Genomic DNA, 26833 nt, shown 5'->3' with positions numbered 1-26833 from the left:
CGTATATATTTATAATTGTTATATGTTCTTCTTGGATTGATCCCTTGGTTATTATGTAGTGTCCTTCCTTGTCTCTTGTAACATTCTTTATCTTAAAATCTATTTCCTCTGATATGAGTATTGCTACTCCAGCTTTCTTTTGATTTCCATGTGCATGGAATATCTTCTTCCATCCCCTCATTTTCAGTCTGTGTGTGTCCCTAGGTCTGAAGTGGGTCTCTTGTAGACAGTATATATATGGGTCTTGTTTTTGTATCCATTCAGCAAGCCTGTGTCTTTTGCTTGGAGCATTTAATGCATTCACATTTAAGGTAATTATGGATATGTATGTTCCTGTGTCCATTTTCTTAAGTGTTTTGGTTTTGTTTTTGTATGTCCTTTTCTTTTGTGTTTCCCACTTAGAGAAGTTCCTTTAGCATTTGTTGTAGAACTGGTTTGGTGGTGCTGAATTCTCTCAGCTTTTGCTTGTCCGTAAAGCTTTTGATTTTCCATTGAGTCTGAATGAGATCCTTGCGGGGTAGAGTAATCTTGGTTGTAGGTTCTTCCCTTTCATCACTTTAAATATATCATGCCACTCCCTTCTGGCTTGTAGACTTTCTGCTGAGAAATCAGCTGTTAACCTTATGGGAGTTCCCTTGTATGTCATTTTTCATTTTTCCCTTGCTGCTTTCAGTAATTTTTCTTTGTCTTTAATTTTTCTCAGTTTTATTACTATGTGTCTCAGCGTGTTTCTCCTTGGGTTTATCCTGTGTGGGACTCTCTGCACTTCCTGGACTTGGGTGGCTATTTCCTTTCCCATGTTAGGGAAGTTTTCGACTATAATCTCTTCAAATATTTTCTCTGGTCCTTTCTCTCTCTCTTCTGCTTCTGGGACCCCTATAATGCGGATGTTGTTGCGTTTAATGTTGTCTCAGAGGTCTCTTAGGCTGTCTTAATTTCTTTTCATTCTTTTTTCTTTAGTCTGTTCCACAGTAGTGAATTCCACCATTCTGTCTTCCAGGTCACTTATCCGTTCTTCTGCCTCATTTATTCTGCTATTGATTCCTTCTAGTGTATTTTTCATTTCAGTTATTGTATTGTTCATCACTGTTTGTTCTTTAATTCTTCTAGGTCTGTGTTAAACATTTCTTGCATCTTCTCGATCTTTGCCTGCATTTTTTCTCCCGAGGTCCTGGATCATCTTCACTATCATTATTCTGAATTCTTTTTCTGGAAAGTTGCCTATCTCCACTTCATTTAGTTGTTTTTCTGGGGTTTTATCTTGTTCCTTCATCTGGTGCATTGTCCTCTGCCTTTTCATGTTGTGTATCTTTCTGTGAATGTGGTTTTTGTTCCACAGGCTGCAGGATTGTAGTTCTTCTTGCTTCTGCTGTCTGCCCTCTCAAGAGTTCTGTATATATTCTTCTGGACATAAGTTTCTTATGAGATAAATAACTTGCAAATATTTTCTCCCATTCTTTTGGCTTGTCTTTTCACTTTCTTGAGGGTATCCTTTAAAGCACAAAAGTTTTTAATTTTAATGAAGTCCAATTCATATATTTTTTCTTTCATTGCCTAATTAAGAAGGATTTATCTAACTCAGTGTCATGTAGATTTAACCCTAGTTTTTCTTATAAGAGGTTTATATTTTTAGCTCTTACATTTAGTTCTATCATTGATTTGGGATTAATTTTTTGTGTGACATGTAAGGAAGTGGTTAGCTTCATACCTTTGCTTGTAAATATTAGTTTTCTCAGCAAATTGGTTGAAAACAGTATTCTTTCCTCATTGAACTGCCTTGACATTCTTGTTGAAAATCAAGACCACAAATATAAGGGTTTATTTCTGGGCTCTCAGTTCTATTCCATTGATCTTTATCTTTATGTCAATATGGTAAAATCTTCATTACTGTATCTTTGATTTGTACTTTTTAAATTTGGTAGTATGGGTATTCCAACTTTGTTCTTCTTTTTGAAGTTTGTTTTGGAGATTTGGGGGCCCTTGCAGTATGTAATATGATGTTTTAAATAAAGATTTAAACCATGTGGTAAAATCATTTATATAGTGACTTATGAATATAATTTTAAAATATTATAAAAAATATGTTATGAACGAAGTCTCTTTAGCTTTATATTTGCTGGTAAAAAAATTATATTCCAGGCTTTTTCCTTAACTTTTTTCTTTCCTTTCTTGTCCTTCTTTCTCTCTTCTATTACCTTATGTAACATTTCAGGAACAAATTTCCAATTTGATATCAGTACCTACTTCTTTTTTAAAATTTTATTTAAAAAAATTTAAAATTTATTTTAATTTTGGCTGCATTGGATCTTCATTGCTGTGGGCAGGCTTTCTCTCGTTGTGTGGAGTGGGGGCTACTCTTCTTTGTGGTGCACGGGCCTCTCATTGCAGTGGCTTTTCTTGTTGTGGAGCACGGGCTCTAGGCATGTCCGCTCAATAGTTGTACCTCACGGGCTCTAGAGCACAGTCTCAGTAGTTGTGGCACATGGGCTTAGCTGCTCCACGGCATTTTGGATATTCCCAGACCAGGGCTCAAACCCATGTCCCCTGCATTGGCAGGTGGATTCTTAACCACTGTGCCACCAGGGAAGCCCACTGCCTACCTCTTTTAATAGGAATTTCTTTGGACATGTTTATTGTAAGAAATGAAGCACCTATGATTAGTGCATCAAGCAGGTCACTTTGTATGTTTCTGTTGTTTAATTAAATTAATATCGTTACTATATATTTTGGAATATTTAGAAGTTATTAAAGTCTTGTTTCAGATAAAGAGACTACTGCATATTTTAATCATGATGTAGAATAATATCTAGTAGGAATATATATAGCATTGTAAGCTCTCATTTTCATGATTTCAGTAACAAAATTTTTCATTGTGAGTCAGTAACTCAAAGCTTTTTCGTTTAGGCTATTGCATTACCTCCTATAGCCAAATGGCCATACCAGAATGGTTTTACATTTCATACCTGGCTTAGAATGGATCCTGTAAATAACATCAATGTGGATAAAGATAAACCATATTTGTATTGGTATGTATTTCTGTAATTTAGTGTTGTTACTTTACTTTGAAAATGAGAAGAATATTTGGAGATGAAATGAAAACTTATATTTTATAGTTTCAGAACCAGCAAAGGTCTTGGTTATTCTGCACACTTTGTTGGGGGATGTTTAATTATAACATCAGTAAAGTCAAAAGGAAAAGGCTTTCAACACTGTGTGAAATTTGATTTCAAGCCACAAAAGGTATGTGATCTTACTGAGTCATAGTTATGTTACCAAGCTATTCTAGCCTTCAGAATGCTTTGCTTTAGTGTTATTGACATAATATTTGGTAAATCATAGCTCTGTGTTTATAGTGTTTTAGAAAATGAAGTGTAAATCACTGGACAATTGTTAACCTCTCTGATTTGGATAATAAAAAGAGTGAATATTTAGTTATTTGTAGAGTTTAAAGAAAATACAGGGGGAAAATATCAGTGGCAAGTATTTTAGTAGTAGTAGTAGTGGTAATAGTAATATGTATTTTCTTTTGTACCTTAAAATTTAGAGATTAATAAATGGTTTATCAACAAAATGTACATCTATATATATGTAGATAGGTAAATAGACAGATAAAACAGATATGACAAAATGTTGACAGTTGTGTAAATGAGATGGTGAGAGTTTGTACTAAAGTTTTTACTTTTGGGGGTACATTTAAAAACTGTCATAATAAAAAGTTTGAAAAATAATTTCATGAGAAGCTGTTATTTGTTGAGAGTTCCCTTGAATCAATATGGTTCCAGAGGTAGAATATTGAATTTAATAAAGGTAGTCTTATTTTATTTTTAGGTTTAATTGTAATTTAGCATTTAATTTTTACTTGTTATTATCAATGTGGTTGAGTTATTGGAAAGATCATTATCTTTATCTTTTTTTTTTAACTGTTTTGCTTATTCAGTGGTATATGGTAACTATAGTGCACATTTATAACCGGTGGAAGAACAGTGAGCTTCGATGTTATGTGAATGGTGAGCTTGCTTCCTATGGAGAGATAACATGGTTTGTCAACACCAGTGATGTAAGTAATTTGAGAAAGTTACAGTGAAATAAGAAAAATATATTTTACATTGAATATAAATTTTAAAATACCACAATGGTGGATTTTTATAATCATAGTTTGGCTAGCATGTTAATATATTAAGAGAGTAGAACTGTGCTAATGTGGCACATATTACTCAGTCCTTGTTATAAAATTATTCTGGAAAGGGTAGAGAAGATTCATAGGTAGCAGTGGGTATATCTTGACAGTATTTGTGTCATTGGTCCATTGATCAAATTAGACCTGAGAGCTCTACTACAGGCTTCTGATGATTTTTATGAATGAGTGAGATGATGCATGCTTATAAATTTTCCATAAAATTCATAGCTGCTGTAGATAACTATTATGTTATAATATTTTCAAGATTCAAAAAGAGATTCATAGGTTAGAGTTAAAGTCAAATGTTCTCAATTACATTTTTAATAGAAACCTTGAAAAATACAGATCAGGAAAATGAATACAAGCTTGCAACACTCATTTACCATTAACTCCTCCTTTCATATTTTATTCTATACATATTTACATAGTTTGAAATGCTGACCTTAAGAGCCCAGCTTGTTATAAAAGATAGACTTAGATTTGAATCCCTTACTGACTGTATGACCTTACTTCGTCTATTAGGCCAAAGTTTGCTCCACCTAAAAATGGGTGTAAAATAGTATGTATCTCAGAAGGTTGATTAAATGAGATACTGTTCACAAATTCATTAGCAGAGTGCCTTGTACAGAATAAGTGCTCAATAAATGTTAGCTCTAATTTTTTTAAATATAAAAAAGGGATCAGATACGTATACTGCTTTTCAACCTGTTTTTTTCCCTTACATTAATCCTTATTGAGTACTTACTGTATTCCAGGCATTGTAATAAATACCTTTATTTTCTGTAAGCCCCAACCTTGCAAGATAAGTACTGTTGTAATCTTCATTTTACCAGTGAAACTGAGCACAGAGAGGTTAAGTAATTTGCGAAAATCAGCAGTGTGGGAAGCAGTGATTTGATCTAGGTGGTTTGTCTTCAGAACCCAAATGTTAAAATTTTTTTTACGTTCCTTAATGTCAACACATATTTTTCAACATCCTTCCTAATGGTTTCATGGTATAAAATGATACTTTTAAAGAGATATGGATACTTTTTTTCCTCCTTGTTGTATACATGAGTTTTTAAAACGGGGTCTTTGCAACCTGGATGTTATTAAGAGGAATTTTTTGTCTGAAGAAGAAAAACATACACCTGTTTTTCTTGATTTACACATTCCTTTTGAGAGATTGCATCTACTCCATGACTTCACCCATTATTTGTATCTTGATGTCTACAAAAAGTTACAGTCTTAACTTCTCACCATACAGAACCTTGTTGGCAATTGCTTCTTCATCCACATTAGTTCAGAGAAAAGGTGCATTCATTATATGTCCCACACTTAACTCATGATTTTCCTCATTGCTCCAAAGCCTGCTCTTCTGTCTGGTTCTTTGGTTGACTAAGTATGAACCTTCAGAGTCCATAATGATTTCTCTGGCTCTGTTTCCTATATCCACTTTGTCATCAGGTTTTGTTTATTGTACTTTGGAAAACTTGTCTTATCTCCTTTCTATGATGTCTTTCCTGATCTGTACACCAAATGGGAATGAATGAAGTGAAATGCTAAATGAATTATTTTAATCTATTCAGATTATATTTTAGCGTGGGCAAAATATTTATACCAGTATAGTTTGTTATTATTTCTGGAGGAGATAATTTTTTGTTTTTTCTCTAATAACCTTTTTTGTTTTCTTTCACAGACCTTTGACAAGTGTTTCCTGGGCTCATCAGAAACAGCAGATGCTAATAGGGTATTCTGTGGTCAGATGACTGCAGTTTACCTTTTTAGTGAAGCTCTTAATGCAGCTCAGATTTTTGCTATTTATCAATTGGGCCTGGGATACAAGGTACTTTACTTGCTGTTCCCTGCTTAACCAGTGTTAGTTGAGCTTGATTTATAGGTGGGTGGTGCATGGGGCAGCTTACAACTTGGGTTACTAAACTGTATGTGAAAGTAACCAGAGGCACCATAGGGAAGTCACGGGAGTCCATCCAAAGGGTATTTTAAAGTTTTGTGGGAAGCACAGTATACTTGTCATATGTGGGGCACTGTGCAAAGTACTAGCTCAAGTTTCAACTTTAATTTATGCTGCATTTCTTTTGGTGATATCATATACTTGCAAAGCTAAGTTTTTAATGCTTGCTGTGATAGAGCAAGTACCATGTGAAAATCAGTGTGGAACAGGAAATGAGGATGAGCTATGAAATCTGATTCCAAAATCTGAGAATTTGAGCAGTACCCAAGACGCATATACATCCCATTAATAAACAATTTTGCTAATATAATAATGAAGGAAACACTTTTTTTCAATTTGTGCATTAAGTTTTTCAAATGGCTAATAAATTCTTGTTATAAGGTTAAAATATAAAATATAATTGTTAAAATATAAAATATAAAGTAGTTGGGTCAAACTAATAAACAGAAATGTTCAATATTTATTTTGGTCTGGAACACCATAAAAAATTACTGTGAAGCTAAGAATGTCATGAATCAAGGAAGTTTGGGAACCTTTAGGTTAAGCCATTGTTAATCTAGTTTGGTTTCCGGGAGTGATTTAATGTCTGTTATGTTCCTTTGAAAACAAAATCAACTTGCGTTAATTTACATACTGTTGGAGTCAATAAACTATACATATTTTAAATAGTTTTGACAAAAGTATAATGCAGCAATCAAGACATAGAACATTTCTATCACAGCAAAAGGTACCTCTCTGCTCTTTCCTAGTCAGTTCCTTGTGCTTCTCTAACTCCACCCCGTTTCTGTTGACAGGCAACTACTGATCTGTTACTGTCACTATCAAACAGATTTGTTTTTATTAAGGTTTTATGTAAATAGAATCATGCAGTGTGTGCTCCTTGGAGTTTGGTTTTTCTTAGCATGTTTTAAGATTCATCTATGTTGTTTTGTATTAGTAGTTCCCTCTTATTTATTGCTAAGTAGTGTTCCTTTCTATGAGTATATCACAACTTTTTAACCCATTAATCTCTTGATGAATATTTGGGTTGTTTCCAGATTTTGGCTATTATGAACAAGCTGCTATGAATATTGGTGTACAATTCTTTGTGTATTTCATAAATATGTAAGAGTGGAATTGTTAACTGGTATGGCAGCTGAAACTGCCAAGCTCTTTTCCAAGGTAGTTGCACAATTTTACATTTCTACAAGCAATGTATGAGCTTTCTACTTACTCCACATCCTGTTAACACCTGGTATTGCTGGTCTTTTTAATATTAGACATTTGAGTGGGTCCCTAGCAGTTTCTCATTCTGGTTTTAAATTGCATTTTTGTAATGCCTAGAGATGCTGAGCATCTTTGCATTGCTTATTGGCCACTTGTGTATCTTCTTTTGTTAAGTGTGTATTCAAATCTTTTGCCCATTTTTTGTTTGGTTTGTTTTCTTATTGTTGAGTTTTGAAGTTTCTTTATATATTATGGATATAAGTCCTATATAATAAGTCCTTATAACTTGTAAGTCCTTTATGAGTTTCTTTATATATTATGGATAACGGATGTATGAGTTACAAATTTCTTCCCCCCAGTCTGTGTCTTGCCTTTTTATTTTCTTAATCTGGCTTTTGAAAAACATAGGAATTTAATTATTATGGATTCCAATTTAACAATTTTTCCTATTATTCTCATGATTTTTGTGTCTTATCTAAGAAATCTTTGCTGATTCTAAGGTTAGAAAGATTTATTCATGTTTTCTTCTAAGTATTATATTTTTAGCATTTATATTTAGGCCTGTGATCCATTTTCAGTTAATTTTTGAGTATGGTATGAGCTAACTATCAAGGTTTATTTTATCTTTTGTTTTTCATAAGGATACCCTGGTGTTCCAGCACTATTTGTTTTTTAAGTACTATTCTTTCTCCATTCATTGCCTTACTGTGGCATCTTTGAGGCTCTATTTGATTTTAGTTACTTACCTGTCTTTTTTTTTTTTTTTTTTTTTTTTTTTTTTGCGGTATGCGGGCCTCCCACTGTTGTGGCCTCTCCCGTTGCGGAGCACAGGCTCCGGACGCGCAGGCTCAGCGGCCATGGCTCACGGGCCCAGCCGCTCTGCGGCATGTGGGATCTTCCCGGACCGGGGCACGAACCCGTGTCCCCTGCATTGGCAGGCGGACTCTCAACCACTGCGCCACCAGGGAAGACCACCTGTCTTTTTTTTTAATACTAATACTTTACTGTCTTAATTATCGTAGCTTTGTAGTAAGTCTTGAAAACCGGAAGTCTAAACCATCAACTATTCTTTTTCAAATCCTTTGTGATTTTCTAAGTCCTTTGCATTTCTAGATGTATTTTAGAACCAGCTTAACGCTTTCTACAAAAAGTCTACTGGGGTTTTATTTGGTACTGTATTAACGTATAGGTCAGTTAGAGGATAATTGACATCTCACTAATACTGGATTATCCAATCTGTGACCATGATATCTCTTTATTTACTTAGGTCTTTATTAATTTCTCCCAGCAGTGTTTTTTGGTTTTCATTGTACAGGTCATACATACATTTTGTTAAATGTATTTTTAAGTATTTCATGTTTTTTAGGTAGTATATTAAGTTGCATTTTTAAAAAAGTTAATTTCCAATCATTTGTTTCTAGTGTATAGAAATATAGTTGAGTTTTATTGACTTTTTAACAAGACCTTGCTGAACTTGCTTATTAGTTTTACTAGTTTTTTGTTGTTGCTGTTTTAGTATTTTCTACATACATGTTCATGTAGACTGTAAGCTTTACTTCTTCATATCGAATCTGTATGCCTTTTCTCTTTTCTCCCTTATTGTACTAAACAGGACCTCCAGGATAAATAGTTAAAATAGAAATGACAAGAGTAGACATTTTTGTCTTGTTCATGATTTTAGAAGGAAAGCATTCATACATATTTTATAGATGCTTTTTCAAGTTGAGAAATTTCTTTTCTATTTCTAGTTTTCTGAGAGTTTTTATTAGAAGGATATTGAATTTTGTAAAATGAGTCTTGCTTTTTTATTGAGTCAGTCAATCTCTGCCTTTCATTGGAATGTTCACATAATTTACATCCAGTGTATCAATAAGGATAGATATTGTGGGACTTAAATCTACTGTCTTGCTATTTTCTGTTTCCTTCATCTGTTCTTTGATTCTTTCCTCTTTCTCTGCTTTGATTTAGATTGCCTATTATTTAGTATTTCACTTATTTCTACTATTGGTTTATTAGTTTTTTTTTAAACTTTAACTTATCATAGTCTACCAATAAATGACATTGTACAGTGTAAGACCCTTCCAACATAATCCTGCAATTCCCCATCCTGTCCTTGGTTTTGTTATTTTTGTAGATTTTACTTCTTCATGTATTATGGTCCTTTTGATACATTTTTATTATTTTTGATTCATTCATTTATATTTTTAAAAAATTAAAAATGAAGAAGATCATATACTTTGTATTTACCTGTGTATTTATCTATGTATTCACCATTTCTAGGATACTTCTTTGTGTAGATTTATGTTTCTGTCTCATATCATTTTCCTTCCATTTGAATTGTTTTATTATTTCTTATAATGGAGATTTACTGTCAGTGGCTTTTCTGAGCTTTTATTTGTCTGAAAAAGCCTTTGTTCTTCTTTCAGCTTTGAAAAATAGTTTTACTGATTATAAAATTTTAAGGTGACAGTTTTCTATTTTGAGCTTTTTAAAGATATTCTTTTGTTTAACTAACTTGCATAGTTTCTAACAAGAAGTGTGTGGTCTTCCTCTATATGTAATGTCTTTTTTTTCTCTTGATGGTTCTAATATTTACTCTTGTCACTGATTTTTAGAAAATGAATACAGTATATGTTGGTATGGGTTTATGTGTGTGTGTGTGTCTGTCTGTCTGTCTGTGTGTATATGTGTGTTTTCTTAGCCTACTTTAGATTATTTGAACTTCTCAGTTCTGTGGGTTTATGGTTTTGGTGAAATACGAAACTTTTTGCTATTATTTCTTTAATATATTTTCTGTTTTTTATCTTCTTCTAGAATTCATATTACATTCATTTTAGACCTTAGATATAAGCAGACAGAGCATTGAGATGCTATTTTTTGCCTGATTTATAAGAAATGTTTTGTTTTGGATTGTTTTCATGGTATTTATGTTCACTAATCCTTCTTTATCAAATGCCTTATTGCCGTTAATTCAATTAAGTGAATTATTCAGTTCAAATATTTTTTGTATTTTTTGTCTTGGTAAGTTTTGATAATTTTCATTATCTATTTTTCTCCTTTCAATGTTGTCTTAAAAAAATACCTGACCATAGATGTAACTAGTCTAATGTCTTTTTCTTCTAATTTCATCATCTGTATTTCTGGGTTTATTTTTATTTACTGATAGTCTGCTGGTTACTTCAGACTTTGTGGTTTGTTTAGTAATTTTGGATTAAATACTGGACATTATGATTTTACCAAGTAAATGTCTGGATTTTGTTGCTTTTTTTTTTTTTTAAAGATCGTTGGGCTTTATTCTGCTAGTCAATAGATTACTTTCAGTCAAGTTTATTTATTTGAAGTTTGTTTTATTTTGCCATTTATTTTTCATTTTATTTTTTTAAAACATCTTTATTGGAGTATAATTGCTTTACAATGGTGTGTTAGTTTCTGCTTTATAACAAAGTGAATCAGCTATACATATACATATATCCCCATATCTCCTCCCTCTTGCTTCTCCCTCCCACCCTCCCTATCCCACCCCTCTAGGTGGTCATAAAGCACTGAGCTGATCTCCCTGTGCTATGTGGCTGATTCCCACTAGCTATCTATTTTACATTTGGTAGTGTATATATGTCCATGCCACTCTCTCATGTTGTCCCAGCTTACCCTTCCCCCTCCCCGTGTCCTCAAGTCCATTCTATGCATCTTCGTCTTTATTCATGTCCTGCCCCTAGGTTCTTCAGAACCACTTTTTTTTTTAGGATTCCATATATATGTATTAGCATACGGTATTTGTTTTCCTCTTTCTGACTTACTTCACTCTGAATGACAGACTCTAGGTCCATCCACCTCACTACAAATGACCCAATTTCGTTCCTTTTTATGGCAGAGTAATATTTCATTGTATATATGTGCAACATCTTCTTTATCCATTCCTCTGTCGATGGACACTTAGGTTGCTTCCATGTCCTGGCTATTGTCAGTGGAGCTGCAATGAACATTGTGGTACATGACTCTTTTTGAATTATGGTTTTCTTACGGTATATGCCCAGTAGTGGGATTGCTGGGTTGTATGGTAGTTCTATCTGTAGTTTTTTAAGGAACCTCCATACTGTTCTCCATAGTGGCTGCATCAATTTACATTCCCACCCACAGTGCAAGAGGGTTCTCTTTTCTCCACAACCTCTCCGGCATTTATTGTTTGTAGGTTTTTGGAAGATGGCCATTCTGACTAGTATGAGGTGATACCTCATTGTAGTTCTGATGTGCATTTCTCTAATGATTAGTGATGTTGAGCATCCTTTCATGTGTTTGTTGGCAATCCGTATATCTTCTTTGGAGAAATGTCTATTTAGATCTTCTACCCATTTTTGGATTGGGTTGTTTGTTTTTTTGATATTGAGCTGCATGAGCTGCTTCTATATTTTGGAGATTAATCCTTTGTCAGTTGCTTCATTTGCAAATATTTTCTCCCATTCTGAGGGTTGTATTTTTGTCTTGATTATGGTTTCCTTTGCTGTGCAAAAGCTTTTAAGTTTCATTAGGTCCCATTTGTTTATTTTTGTTTTTATTTCCATTTCTCTAGGAGGTGGGTCAAAAAGGATCTTGCTGTGATTTATGTCATAGAGTGTTCTGCCTATGTTTTCCTCTAAGAGATTTATAGTCTCTGGTCTTATATTTAGGTTTAATCCATTTTGAGTTTATTTTTGTGTATGGTGTTAGGGAGTGTTCTAATTTCATTCTTTTACATGTAGCTGTCCAGTTTTCCCAGCACCACTTATTGAAGAGGCTCTCGTTTCTCCATGGTATATTCTTGCCTCCTTTATCAAAAGTAAGGTGACCATATGTGTGTGGGTTTATCTCTGGGCTTATTATCCTGTTCCATTGATCTATATTTCTGTTTTTGTGCCAGTATCATACTGTCTTGATTATTGTAGCTTTATAGTATAGTCTGTAGTCAGGGAGCCTGTTTCTTCCAACTCCGTTTTTCTTTCTCAAGAATGTTTTGGCTATTTGGGGTCTTTTGTGTTTCCATACAAATTGTGAAACTTTTTGTTCTAGTTCTGTGAAAAATGCCATTGGTAGTTTGATAGGGAGTGCATTGAATCTGTAGATTGCTTTGGGTATTTTAGTCATTTTCACAATGTTGATTCTTCCAACCCAAGAACATGGTATATGTCTCCATCTGTTTATATTGTCTTTAGTTTCTCTCATAAGTGTCTTATAGTTTTCTGCATACAGGTCTTTGGTCTCCTTAGGCAGGTTTATTCCTTGGTAGTTTATTCTTTTTGTTGCAGTGGTAATTGGGAATGTTTCCTTTATTTCTCTTTCAGATTTTTCATCATTAGTGTATAGGAATGCAACAGATTTCTGTGCATTAATTTTGTATCCTGCTGCTCTACCGAATTCATTGATTAGCTCTAGTAGTTTCCTGGTAGCATCTTTAGGATTCTCTATGTATAGTACCATGTCATCTGTAAATAGTGACAGCTTTACTTCTTCTTTTCCGATTTGGATTCCTTTTATTTCTTTTTCTTCTCTGATTGCTGTGGCTAGAACTTCCAAAACTATGTTTAATGTTAGTGGTGAGAGTGGACAACCTTGTCCTGTTCCTGATGTCAGAGGAAATGGTTTCAGTTTTTCACCATTGAGGATGATGTTGGCTGTGGGTTTGTTGTATATGGCCTTTATTATATTGAGGTAAGTTCCCTCTATGCCTACTTTCTGGAGGGTTTTTATCATAAATGGGTGTTGAATTTTGTGAAAAGCTTTTTCTGCATCTATTGAGATGATCATATGGTTTTTCTCCTTCAATTTGTTAATATGGTTTATCACATTGATAAACCGCATTGCATATATTGAAGAATCCTTGCATTCCTGGAATAAACCCCACTTGATCATGGTGTATGATCTTTTTAATGTTCTGTTGGATTCTGTTTGCTAGTATGTTGTTGAGGATTTTCACATCTATGTTCATCAGTGATATTGGTCTGTAGTTTTCTTTTATTGTGACATCTTTGTGTGGTTCTGGTATCAGGGTTATGGTGGCCTTGTAGAATGAGTTGGAGAGTGTTCCTCCCTCTGCTATATTTTGGAAGAGTTTGAGAAGGATAGGTGTTAGCTCTTCTCTAAACGTTTGATAGAATTTACCTGTGAAGTCATCTGGTCCTGGGCTTTTGTTTGTTGAAAGATTTTTAATCACAGTTTCAATTTCAGTCCTTGTGATTGGTCTGTGTATATTTTCTATTCCTTCCTGGTTGAGTCTTGGAAGGTTGTGGTTTTCTAAGAATTTGTCTATTTCTTCCACGTTGTCCATTTTATTGGCATATAGTTGCTGGTAGTAATCTCTCATGATCCTTTGTATTTCTGCAGTGTCAGTTGTTACTTCTCCTTTTTCATTTCTAATTCTGTTGATTTGAATCTTCTCCCTTTTTTCCTGATGGGTCGGGCTCATGGTGTATCAATTTTGTTTGTCTTCTCAAAGAACCAGCTTTTAGTTTTATTGATCTTTGCCGTTGTTTCCTTCATTTCTTTTTCATTTATTTCTGACCTGCCCTTTATGATTTCTTTCCTTCTTCTAACTTTTGGGGTTTTTTTTGTTCTTCTTTCTCTAGTTGCATTAGATGTAAGGTTCGGTTGTTTATTTGATATGTTTCATGTTTCTTGAGGTAGGATTTTATTGCTATGAACTTCGATCTTAGAACTGCTTTTGCTGTACCCCGTAGGTTTTGGTTTGTCGTGTTTTCATTGTCATTTGTTTCTAGGTATTTTTTGATTTTCTCTTTGATTTCTTCAGTGAACTCTTGGTTATTAAGTAGTGTAATGTTTACCCTCCATGTGTTTGTATTTTTTACAGATTTTTTTCCTGTGATATCTAATCTCATAGCGTTGTGGTCAGAAAAGATACTTGATATGATTTAAATTTTCTTAAATTTATGAAGCCTTGATTTGTGACTCAAGATATGGTATATCCTGGAGAATGTTCCATGAGCACTTTAGAAGAAAGTGTATTCTGTTGTTTTTGGATGGAATGTCTTATACATATCAATTAAGTTCATGTTGTTTAATGTAGCATTTAAAGCTTGTGTTTCCTTATTTATTTTCATTTTGGATGATCGATCCATTGGTGAAAGTGGGGTGTTAAAGTCCGTTACTATTATTGTGTTAGTGTTGATTTCCGCTTTTATGGCTTTTAGCATTTGTCTTATGTATTGGGGTGCTCTTATGTTGGGTGCATAAATATTTACAAGTGTTATATATTTTTCTTGCATTGATCCCTTGATTATTATGTAGTGTCCTTCTCTGTACATTCTAACAGTCTTTATTTAAACATCTATTTTGCCTGATATGAGAATTGCTACTCCAGCTTTCTTTTGATTTCCATTTGCATGGAATATCTTTTTCCATCCCCTGACTTTCAGTCTGTATGGGTCCATAGGTCTGAAGTGCATCTGTTGTAGACAGCATGTATGTGGGTCTTGTTTTTGTATCTATTCAGCCAGTCTGTGTCTTTTGGTTGGAGCATTTAATCCATTTGCATTTAAGGTAATTATTGATATGTATGTTCCTATTACCATTTTCTTAATTGTTTTGGGTTTGTTATTGTAGGTCTTTTCCTCCTCTTGTTTTCCTCCCCAGAGGAGTTCCTTTAGCATTTGTTGTAAAGCTGGTTTGGTGGTGCTAAATTCTCTTAGCTCTTGCTTGTTTGTAAAGGTTTTAATTTCTCCATCATATCTGAATGAGATCCTTGCTAGGTAGAGTAATTTTGGTTGTAGGTTTTTCCCGTTCATCACTTTAAATATGTCCTGCCACACCCTTCTGGCTTGTAGAGTTTCTGCTGAGAAATCAAATGGTAACCTTATGGGGATTCCCTTGTATGTTACTTGCTGCTTTCCTTTGCTGCTTTTAATATTTGTTCTTTGTATTTAATTTTTGATAGTTTGATTAATAGGTGTATTGGCAGGCTTCCCTGGTGGCGCGGTGGTTGAGGGTCTGCCTGCCGATGCAGGGGACAAGGGTTCGTGCCCCGGTCCGGGAGGATCCCACATGCCGTGGAGTGGCTGGGCCTGTGAGCCACGGCTGCTGAGCTTGTGCGTCTGGAGCCTGTGCTCCGCAGCGGGAGAGGCCACAACAGTGAGAGGCCCGCGTACTGCAAAAAAAAAAAAAAAAAAAAAAACAAAAAAACCATGAAAAAAGAAAAAAAAATAGGTGTATTGGCGTGTTTTTCCTTGGATTAATCCTGTATGGGACTCTCTGTACTTCCTGGACTTGATTGACTATTTCCTTTCCCATATCAGGGAAGTTTTTAACTATAATCTCTTCAAATGTTTTCTCAGTACCGTTCTTTTCTCTTCTTCTTCTGGGACCACTGTAATTCGACTGTTGGTGCATTCAGTGTTGTCCCAGACGTCTCTGAAACTGTCCTCAATTCTTTTCATTATTTTTTCTTTATTCTGATGTATGGTAGTTATTTCCACTATTTTATCTTCCAGGTCACTTATCCATTCTTTTGCCTCAATTATTCTGCTATTGATTCCTGCTGTAGAATTTTTAATTTCATTTATTACGTTGTTCTTCACTGTTTGTTTGCTCTTTAGTTCTTGTAGCTACTTGTTAAACATTTCTTGTATTTTCTCCATTCTATTTCCAAGATTTTCCATCATCTTTACTATCATTACTCTGAATTCTTTTCAGGTAGACTGCCTATTTTCTCTTCATTTGTTTGGTCTGGTGGGCTTTTACTTTGCTCCTTCATCTGCTGTGTATTCCTCTGTCTTCTGTTTTGCTTAACTTACTGTGTTTGAGGTCTCCTTTTTGCAGGCTGCATGTTCTTAGTTCCCGTTGTTTTTGGTGTCTGCTGCCAGTGGGTAAGGTTGGTTCAGTGGGTTGTGTAGGGTTCCTGGTGGAGGGGACTGGTGCCTGTGTTTTGGTGGATGAAGCTGGATATTTTCCTTCTGGTGGGCAGGACTGTGTCCAGTGGTGTGTTTTGGGGTGTCTGTGACCTTATTATGATTTTAGGAAGCCTCTCTGCTAATGGTTGTGGTTGTGTTCCTGTCTTGCTAGTTGTTTGGCTTGGGGTGTCCAGCCTTGTAGTTTGCTGCTCTCTGAGTGGAGCTGGGTCTTCGTGTTGAGATGGAGATCTCTGCAAGAGCTTTTGCTATTTGATATTGCATGTAGCTGGGAGGTCTCTGGTGGTCCAATGTCCTGAACTCGGCTCTCCCACCTCAGAGGCTTGGGCCTGACACCCGGGCAGAGCACCAAGACCCTGTCAGCCTCACAGCTCAGAAGAAAAGGGTAGAAAAAGAAAGAAAGAAAGAATAAAGAAGTAAATAAATCAACAAATTAAATAAGATTATTAAAATAAAAAATTAAAAAATATTAAAAATAAAAATGTAATAAAAAAAAGAAAGACGAGAGCAACCAAAGCAATAAACAAATCCACCAATGATAACAAGTGCCAAAAACTATACTAAGAAAAAAAAAAAACCAACAAAACAAACAAAGAAAAAATGGAGAGACAGAACCCTAGGACAAATGGCAAAAGGAAAGCTCTACAGACAAAATTAGACAAAGAAGCATACGCACACACACTCACAAAAAGAAAAAAAGGAAAAAAATATATATATTAAAAAAAAGGAAGAGAGCAACCAAATCAATAAACAAATCTACCAATGATAATAAGCTCTAAATACTAAACTTAGATAAACATAAAACCAGAAATAAATTAGATGCAGAAAGCAAACCTGAAATCTACAGTTGCTTCCGAAGTCCACCGCCTCAATTTTGGGATGATTCGTTGTCTATTCAGGTATTCCACAGATGCAGGGTACATCAAGTTGATTGCGGAGATTTAATCCGCTGCTTCTGAGGCTGCTGGGAGAGATTCCCCTTTCTCTTCTTTGTTCGCACAGCTCCCGGGGCTCAGCTTTGGATTCGGCCCCGCCTCTGCGTGTAGGTCGCCGGAGGACGTCTGTTCTTCGCTCAGACAGGACAGGGTTAAAGGAGCCGCTGATTCGGGCGCTCTGGCTCCCTCAGGCCGCGGGGGAGGGAGGGGCACGGAGGCGGGGCGAGCGTGCGTCGGCGGAGGCCGGCGTGACGTTGCGTCAGCACGAGGCGCGCCCGTGCGTTCTCCCGGGGATGTTGTCTGTGGAGCCCGGGACCGTGGCAGTGGCGGGCAGCACAGGCTCCCGGGAGGGGAGGTGTGGAGAGTGACCTGCGCTCAGACACAGGCCTCTTGGTGGCGGCAGCAGCAGCCCCAGCGTCCCACGCCCGTCTCTGGGGTCTGCGCTTTCAGGCACGCCTCGCGCCCGTCTCTGGAGCTCCTTTAAGCAGCGGTCTGAATCCCCTCTCCTCACGCACCAGGAAACAAAGAGGGAAGGAAAAGTCTCTTGCCTCTTCGGCAGCTCTAGACTTTTCCCCGGACTCCCTCCCGGCCGGCCGTGGCGCACTAACTCCCTTCAGGCTGTGTTCACGCCGCCAGCGCTCTGACTGAAGCCCGAGCCTCAGCTCCCAGCCCCGCCCGCCCCGGCCGGTGAGGAGACAAGCCTCTCGGGCTGGTGAGTGGCGGTCGGCACCGGTCCTCTGTGCGGGAATCTCTCTGCTTTGCCCTCCGCACCCCTGTGGCTGTGCTCTCCTCCGTGGCTCCGAAGCTTTCCCCCTCCGCCACCCGCAGTCTCCGCCCGCGAAGGGGCTCCTAGTGTGTGGAAACCGTTTCTCCTTCACGGCTCCCTCCCACTGGTGCAGGTCCCCGCCCTATCCTTTTGTCTCTGTTTATTCTGTTTTCTTTTGCCCTACCCAGGTACGTGGGGAGTTTCTTCCTTTCTTTTTTTTTTTTTTCGGTACACGGGCCTCTCACTGTTGTGGCCTCTCCCGTTGCGGAGCACAGGCTCCGGACGCGCATGCTCAGCAGCCATGGCTCACGGGCCCAGCCGCTCCGCGGCATGTGGGATCTTCCCGGACCGGGGCACGAACCCGTGTCCCCTGCATCGGCAGGCGGACTCTCAACCACTGCGCCACCAGGGAAGCCCCGTGGGGAGTTTCTTGCCTTTTGGGAGGTCTGAGGTCTTCTGTCATCCTTCAGTAGGTGTTCTGTAGGGGTGGTTCCACGTGTAGATGTATTTCGGATGTATTTGTGGGGAGGAAGGTGACCTCCACGTCTTACTCCTCTGCCATCTTGAAGGTCTCTGAAGTTTGTTTTACTTTTAAGCTTTGTTAATTGGTCCCAGAACAGACTTTACTCTGAATGAGTTTTTCAAAATAGAAGTTTTCTTGAGATATAATTCACATCTTACCTTTTACCCATTTATTATGTATAATTCAGTGATTTTTATTGTATCACAAAGTTGTGCAAATATTACCACTCTAATGTTAAAGTATGTTCATCCCCCAAAGAAATACTATACTTATGAGCAGTCCCTCCTGATTTTTCCTGCTTCCCAGTACTCTAATCTAATTCTGTTTGTATAGGTTTGTCTCTTCCGGGCAATTCATGTAAAGGAAAGTATGCAGTATGAGATCTTTTGTGCTTGACGGTTTTTCAGTTAGCATAGTGTTTTCAGGGTCCACCCATGTTGTAGCACGCATTAATACTTTATTCCTTTTTATTACCAAATAATATTGTGTGGGTATATCACATTTTATCTATTCATCAGTTGATAGTCATTGGGCTGTTTCCACCTTTTGGCTGTTATGCACAATGCTGCTGTGAACCCTTCTGTACAAGGTTTTATGTGCACACATGTTTTTATTTCTCTTGGGTATGTACCTAGAGTGGAATCGCTGGTAATATGGTAACTCTACATTTAACTTTTTAAGAAATTTCTAGATTGCTTTCCAAAGTGGCCACATCATTTTACATTACCGCAGCTGTATATGAGGATTTTGATGTCTTCGTATTCTCTTGAACACCTGTTATTATCTGACTTTTTGATTATAGCCATTTTAGTGGGTGTGAAATGATATCTCATTGTGGTTTGGTTTTGATTTGCATTTCCCTCATGACTAATGATGTTGAATGTGTTTTTGTGTGCTTATGATAAGGCTATTTATATGTCTTTTTTTGCGAACTGTTTATTCAGATCCTTTGCCTGTTTAAAAACTGAGCTCCCTTTTTTTTTTTTTTTTTTTTTTTTTTTTTGCGGTATGCGGGCCTCTCACTGTTGTGGCCTCCCCCGTTGCGGAGCACAGGCTCCGGACGCGCAGGCTCCGGACGCGCAGGCTCAGCGGCCATGGCTCACAGGCCCAGCCGCTCCGCGGCATATGGGATCCTCCCAGACCGGGGCACGAACCCGTATCCCCTGCATCGGCAGGCGGACTCTCAACCACTTGCGCCACCAGGGAGGCCCTGAGCTCCCTTTTTATTTGCTAAATTTTAAGAGGCTTTCAAAAAATACTTAATTGTGGTAACACACACATAAAACTTACCACTTTAGCTATTTTTAAGTGTACAGTGCAGTAGTGTTAAGTATTTTTACATTGTGCAACCTAGCTGTAGAACTCTCTTCATTCTGCAAAACTGAAACTCTATACTTATTGAAGAACAACTCTCCACTCCTCCTCTCCTCAGCCTCAGTTTTAAGAGTTTTAAAAATATATTCTAGAAACAAATCCATTATCAGGTATATGATTTGCAAATATTTTCTCCCATTCTGTGGCTTGTCTTCCCACTTGCCTGATGTTTTCCTTTGAAACACACATTTCAGTTTGATGAAGTCCAATTTGTCTATATTTTTTCTTATTATTTGTGCTTTGGTGTCATATCTTTAAAATTATTTCCTAATTCAAGTTCATGAAGATGTACTCCTGTGTTTTCTTATAAAAGTTTTATACTTGTAGCTCTTACATTTAAGTGTTTGATTCATTTTGAGTTAATTTTTGTATTTGGTGCAACTTTATTCCTTTGCATTTGGATTTTTAGTTGTCTCAGCATCATTTGCCGAAAAGAATATTCTCTCCTTATTGTATTTCTTGACAGCTTCACCAAAAATCAGTTGATCATAAATGTAAGTATTTGAGGACTCTCGATTTTGTTTCATTGAACTATATGTCTGTTCTTAGGCTAGTAGCACAGTCTTGAATACTGTGGTTTTGTAATGCATTTTTTGAATTAGGAAGTATGAATTCTCCAACTTTGTTCTTGTTCAGGATTGTTTTGGCTGTTCTTGGTATCTTACATTTCTGTATGAATTTAAGATACACTTGTTAATTTTTACAAAAAAAAGTAGCTAGGATTTTGATAGATATTGCCTTAAATCTATAGATCAATTTAGAAAGATTTGTCATCTTATGAGTATTAAATCTTCCAGTCCATGAATTTGGGATATTATTCCATTTATTTAGGTCTTCTTCAATTTCTTTTTGTAGTTTTCAGTGAACAAGTCTTGCTTGTATTTTGTTAAATTCATTCCTAAATATTTTCTTCTTTTATGTGCAATATCAAATGGAATTGTTTCTTAATTTCATTTTTGGGTTATTTGTTGCTTAGGTATGGTAACGAAATTGATTTTTATATATTTATCTTCTACAGTACATCCTTGCTGTTTTAGTTTATTAGCTCTGATAGTTTGTTTTTTTCTGTGTGGATTTCTTGGCATTTTCTATATTTAAGATTCTATATATAAGATGATGTATTTGTAAACTGCCCTCATTTTAGTTCTTTCTGGACACTTTTTATTTCTTTTCCTTGCTTAGTGGCCTTGGCTAGAACCTCTAGTACAGCATCTTGAGGACATTATGGTATGTGAGATAAACCTGCCACAGAAGGACAAATACTACATGATTCCAATTATATGAGATAAAAGCAAAGTCATAGAAACAAAGATTAGAATGGTGGTTGCCAAGGGCTGGGGGAAGGGAAAAAAGGAATTACTAGTCAATGGTACTAAATTTTTAGTTATGCAATATGAATAAGTTCTGGATGTCTGCTGCACAACATTGTGTTTATAGATAATAATACCTTACTATCTGTTAATAATTATCTTATTATCTGTTAATAATTATCTGTTAATATCAGTTAATATCCATTAATAAGGTAGATCTCCTGTTAAGTGTTATTACCACAATAAAATAAAAAAAAAGTGGTGAAAGCAGACATCTTGTCTTTTTCCTGACCTTAGGGGTGAAAGCATTCAGTCTTTTACCATCAGCCTATGACATTAGCTATCAATTTTGTGTAGATGATCTGTTTATTGAAGGGAGTTTACTTTTTATTCCTAGCTTGTTGAGTGTTTTATCATGAAGAGTTGTTGGATTTTGTCAAATGCTCTTTGTGCTTCTACTGAGATGATCATGTGATTTTTGTCCTTTATTTTTATTAATGTAGTATATTACATTGATTATTCAAATTTAAACCAACCTTGCATGTCTGGGATAATCCCAGTTGGTTACAGTTTATTTTCTCATTCATTTAAAAGACAAAAGGAAGAAAATTTTCTGAATCTTTGTTAATAGATGCACAATATAAAAAATATAATTAAAAAATAAATGTATTTATTTATTTTTGGCTGCACTGGGTCTTTGTTGCTGCTTGCAGGCTTTCTCTAGTTGTGGCGAGCAGGGACTACTCTTCATTGCTGTGCATGGGCTTCTCATTGTGGTGGCTTCTCTTGTAGTGGAGCACGGGCTCTAGGCACACGGGCTTCAGTAGTTGTGGCTCCGGGCTCTAGAGCACAGGCTCAGTAGTTGTGGTGCACGGGCTTAGTTGCTCTGCTGCATGTGGGACCAGGGATTGAACCCGTGTCCCCTGCATTGGCAGGCAGATTCTTAACCACTGTGCCACCAGGGAGGTACCCAAAAGATGTAATTTTTAACATCAATAATATAAAGTGGGGGGGAGTGGAGATATATATGAGTAGTTTCTGTTTGTGATTGAAGTTGTTACCAGTTTAGAGTGTTTTAACTTTAAGTTATTTTACATAATTTCCATGGTAACCACAAATAAAATACCCATAGAAGTTACACAGAATAAAAGGAGGAAGGGATCAAAGCATATAAATATGAAAAAAGTCAATGAAATACAAAGGAAAACAATTAACAAATTACAATGAAGAAAATGGCAATACTAAGTCTTTCCCATTCAGTAATTACATTACATGTGACCAGATTAAACCTCCAACTGGAAAGAAGTAAATTGGCTGAATGGATTCAAGAAACAAGGTGCAACTGTATTTTGTCTAGGAGAGACACACTAATGACATACATAGGCTGAATGTGAAAGGATGGATAAAGATAGTACATGCAAATGATAACCAAAAGAGAGCAGAGGTTGCCATACTTATAATCAGAAAAGATAGACTTTAAGTCAAAAACTGTTACAAGAGACAAAGAAGGAAATAATATAATGATAAAAGTGTCAGTTCACCAGGAAGATATAGCAATTAAAAATATGTACACCTAACATCAGAACTCCCAAATATATGAAGCAAACATTGACAGAACTGAAGGAAGAATGATGCAGAAACACAATAATAGTAGGATACTTCAATATAGTGCTTTCAATAATGGACAGAATAACCTGACTGCAGATCAGTAATGAAACAGAGTTCTTTTTTTTTTTTTTTTTTTTTTTTTTTTTATTTTTATTTTTTTATTTTTTTTTATTTTACAAATTTAATCAGTTATACATATACATATGTTCCCATATCCCCTCCCTTTTGCGTCTCCCTCCCACCCTCCCTATCCCACCCCTCCAGGCGGTCACAAAGAACCGAGCTGATCTCCCTGTGCTATGCGGCTGCTTCCCACTAGCTATCTACCTTACGTTTGGTAGTGTATATATGTCCATGCCGCTCTTTCACTTTGTCACAGCTTACCCTTCCCCCTCCCCATATCCTCAAGTCCATGCTCTAGTAGGTCTGTGTCTTTATTCCTGTCTTACCCCTATGTTCTTCATGACATTTTTTTCTTAAATTCCATATATATGTGTCAGCATACAGTATTTGTCTTTCTCTTTCTGACTTACTTCACTCTGTATGACAGACTCTAGGTCCATCCACCTCATTACAAACAGCTCAATTTCGTTTCTTTTTATGGCTGAGTAATATTCCATTGTATATATGTGCCACATCTTCTTTATCCATTCATCCGATGATGGACACTTAGGTTGTTTCCATCTCCGGGCTATTGTAAATAGGGCTGCTATGAACATTTTGGTACATGTCTCTTTTTGAATTATGGTTTTCTCAGGGTATATGCCCAGTAGTGGGATTGCTGGGTCATATGGTAGTTCTATTTGTAGTTTTTTAAGGAACCTCCATACCGTTCTCCATAGTGGCTGTACCAATTCACATTCCCACCAGCAGTGCAAGAGTGTTCCCTTTTTTCCACACCCTCTCCAGCATTTATTGTTTCTAGATTTTTTGATGATGGCCATTCTGACTGGTGTGAGATGATATCTCATTGTAGTTTTGATTTGCATTTCTCTAATGAGTAAAGATGTTGAGCATCCTTTCATGTGTTTGTTGGCTGTCTGTATATCTTCTGTGGAGAAATGTCTATTTAGGTCTTCTGCCCATTTTTGGATTGGGTTGTTTGTTTTTTTGCTATTGAGCTGCATGAGCTGCTTATAAATTTTGGAGATTAATCCTTTGTCAGTTGCTTCATTTGCAAATATTTTCTCCCATTCTGAGGGTTGTCTTTTCGTCTTGTTTATGGTTTCCTTTGCTGTGCAAAAGCTTTGAAGTTTCATTAGGTCCCATGTGTTTATTTTTGTCTTTATTTCCATTTCTCTGGGAGGTGGGTCAAAAAGGATCTTGCTGTGATTTATGTCATAGAGTGTTCTGCCTATGTTTTCCTCTAGGAGTTTGATAGTGTCTGGCCTTACATTTAGGTCTTTAATCCATTTTGAGCTAATTTTTGTGTATGGTGTTAGGGAGTGATCTAATCTCATACTTTTACATGTCCCTGTCCAGTTTTCCCAGCACCACTTATTGAAGAGACTGTCCTTTCTCCACTGTACATTCCTGCCTCCTTTATCAAAGATAAGGTGACCATATGTCCGTGGGTTTATCTCTGGGCTTTCTATCCTGTTCCATTGATCTATATTTCTGTTTTTGTGCCAGTACCATACTGTCTTGATTACTGTAGCTTTGTAGTATAATCTGAAGTCAGGGAGCCTGATTCCTCCAGCTCCGTTTTTCGTTCTCAAGATTGCTTTGGCTATTCGGGGTCTTTTGTGTTTCCATACAAATTGTGAAATTTTTTGTTCTAATTCTGTGAAAAATGCCATTGGTAGTTTGATAGGAATTGCATTGAATCTGTAGATTGCCTTGGGTAGTAGAGTCATTTTCACAATGTTGATTCTTCCAATCCAAGAACATGGTACATCTCTCCATCTATTTGTATCATCTTTAATTTCTTTCATCAGTGTCTTATAATTTTCTGCATACAGGTCTTTTGTCTCCTTAGGTAGGTTTATTCCTAGGTATTTTATTCTTTTTGTTGCAGTGGTAAATGGGAGTATTTCCTTGATTTCACTTTCAGATTTTTCATCATTAGTATATAGGAATGCCAGAGATTTCTGTGCATTAATTTTGTATCCTGCAACTTTACCAAATTCATTGATTACCTCTAGTAGTTTTCTGGTAGCATCTTTAGGATTCTCTATGTATAGTATCATGTCATCTGCAAACAGTGACAGCTTTACTTCTTCTTTTCCCATTTGGATTCCTTTTATTTCCTTTTCTTCTCTGATTGCTGTGGCTAAAACTTCCAAAACTATGTTGAATAAGAGTGGTGAGAGTGGGCAACCTTGTCTTGTTCCTGATCTTAGTGGAAATGGTTTCAGTTTTTCACCATTGAGGACGATGCTGGCTGTGGGTTTGTCATATATGGCCTTTATTATGTTGAGGAAAGTTCCCTCTATGCCTACTTTCTGTAGGGTTTTTATCATAAATGGGTGTTGAATTTTGTCAAAAGCTTTCTCTGCATCTATTGAGATGATCATATGGTTTTTCTCCTTCAGTTTGTTAATATGGTGTATCACATTGATTGATTTGCGTATATTGAAGAATCCTTGCATTCCTGGAATAAACCCCACTTGATCATGGTGTATGATCCTTTTAATGTGCTGTTGGATTCTGTTTGCTAGTATTTTGTTGAGGATTTTTGCATCTATGTTCATCAGTGATATTGGCCTGTAGTTTTCTTTCTTTGTGACATCCTTGTCTGGTTTTGGTATCAAGGTGATGGTGGCCTCGTAGAATGAGTTTGGGAGTGTTCCTCCCTCTGCTATATTTTGGAAGAGTTTGAGAAGGATAGGTGTTAGCTCTTCTCTAAATGCTTGATAGAATTCGCCTGTGAAGCCATCTGGTCCTGGGCTTTTGTTTGTTGGAAGATTTTTAATCACAGTTTCAATTTCAGTGCTTGTGATTGGTCTGTTCATATTTTCTATTTCTTCCTGATTCAGTCTTGGCAGGTTGTGCCTTTCTAAGAATTTGTCCATTTCTTCCAGGTTGTCCATTTTATTGGCATAGAGTTGCTTATAGTAATCTCTCATGATCTTTTGTATTTCTGCAGTGTCAGTTGTTACTTCTCCTTTTTCATTTCTAATTCTATTGATTTGAGTCTTCTCCCTTTTTTTCTTGATGAGTCTGGCTAATGGTTTATCAATTTTGTTTATCTTCTCAAAGAACCAGCTTTTAGTTTTATTGATCTTTGCTATCGTTTCCTTCATTTCTTTTTCATTTATTTCTGATCTGATTTTTATGATTTCTTTCCTTCTGCTAACTTTGGGATGTTTTTGTTCTTCTTTCTCTAATTGCTTTAGGTGCAAGGTTAGGTTGTTTATTCGAGATATTTCCTGTTTCTTAAGGTGGGATTGTATTGCCATAAACTTCCCTCTTAGAACTGCTTTTGCTGCATCCCATAGGTTTTGGGTCGTCGTGTCTCCATTGTCATTTGTTTCTAGGTATTTTTTAATTTCCTCTTTGATTTCTTCAGTGATCACTTCGTTATTAAGTAGTGTATTGTTTAGCCTCCATGTGTTTGTATGTTTTACAGCTCTTTTCCTGTAATTGATATCTAGTCTCATAGCATTGTGGTCGGAAAAGATACTTGATACAATTTCAATTTTCTTAAATTTACCAAGGCTTGATTTGTGACCCAAGATATGATCTATCCTGGAGAATGTTCCATGAGCACTTGAGAAAAATGTGTATTCTGTTGCTTTTGGATGGAATGTCCTATAAATATCAATTAAGTCCATCTTGTTTAATGTCTCATTTAAAGCTTGTGTTTCCTTATTTATTTTCATTTTGGATGACCTGTCCATTGGTGAAAGTGGGGTGTTAAAGTCCCCTACTATGATTGTGTTACTGTCGATTTCTCCTTTTATGGCTGTTAATATTTCCCTTATGTATTGAGGTGCTCCTATGTTTGGTGCATAAATATTTACAATTGTTATATCTTCTTCTTGGATTGATCCCTTGATCATTATGTAGTGTCCTTCTTTGTCTCTTCTAGTAGTCTTTATTTTAAAGTCTATTTTGTCTGATATGAGAATTGCTACTCCAGCTTTC

The 26833-nt window shown here is 36.3% G+C and overlaps 1 protein-coding gene across 2 annotated transcripts in view; it reads left to right on the top strand.

Annotated features, from left to right (window-relative positions):
- Positions 1 to 26833, top strand: part of LRBA (LPS responsive beige-like anchor protein) — a 767039-nt gene that overhangs the window by 97337 nt on the left and 642869 nt on the right. For both annotated transcript variants that reach the window (XM_060116154.1, XM_060116148.1), the window contains exons 6-9: positions 2905 to 3026; positions 3114 to 3240; positions 3938 to 4057; positions 5856 to 6002. In XM_060116154.1, coding sequence (XP_059972137.1) covers positions 2905 to 3026; positions 3114 to 3240; positions 3938 to 4057; positions 5856 to 6002 — 516 coding nt within the window. The remainder of the gene's footprint in view (positions 1 to 2904; positions 3027 to 3113; positions 3241 to 3937; positions 4058 to 5855; positions 6003 to 26833) is intronic.

This window comes from Mesoplodon densirostris, chromosome 1 (assembly GCF_025265405.1).
Source record: "Mesoplodon densirostris isolate mMesDen1 chromosome 1, mMesDen1 primary haplotype, whole genome shotgun sequence".
Lineage (NCBI taxonomy): Eukaryota > Metazoa > Chordata > Mammalia > Artiodactyla > Ziphiidae > Mesoplodon > Mesoplodon densirostris.
The sequence above is the reverse complement of the archived record's forward strand: the minus strand, read 5'-3'. Positions and strand labels throughout refer to the sequence as shown.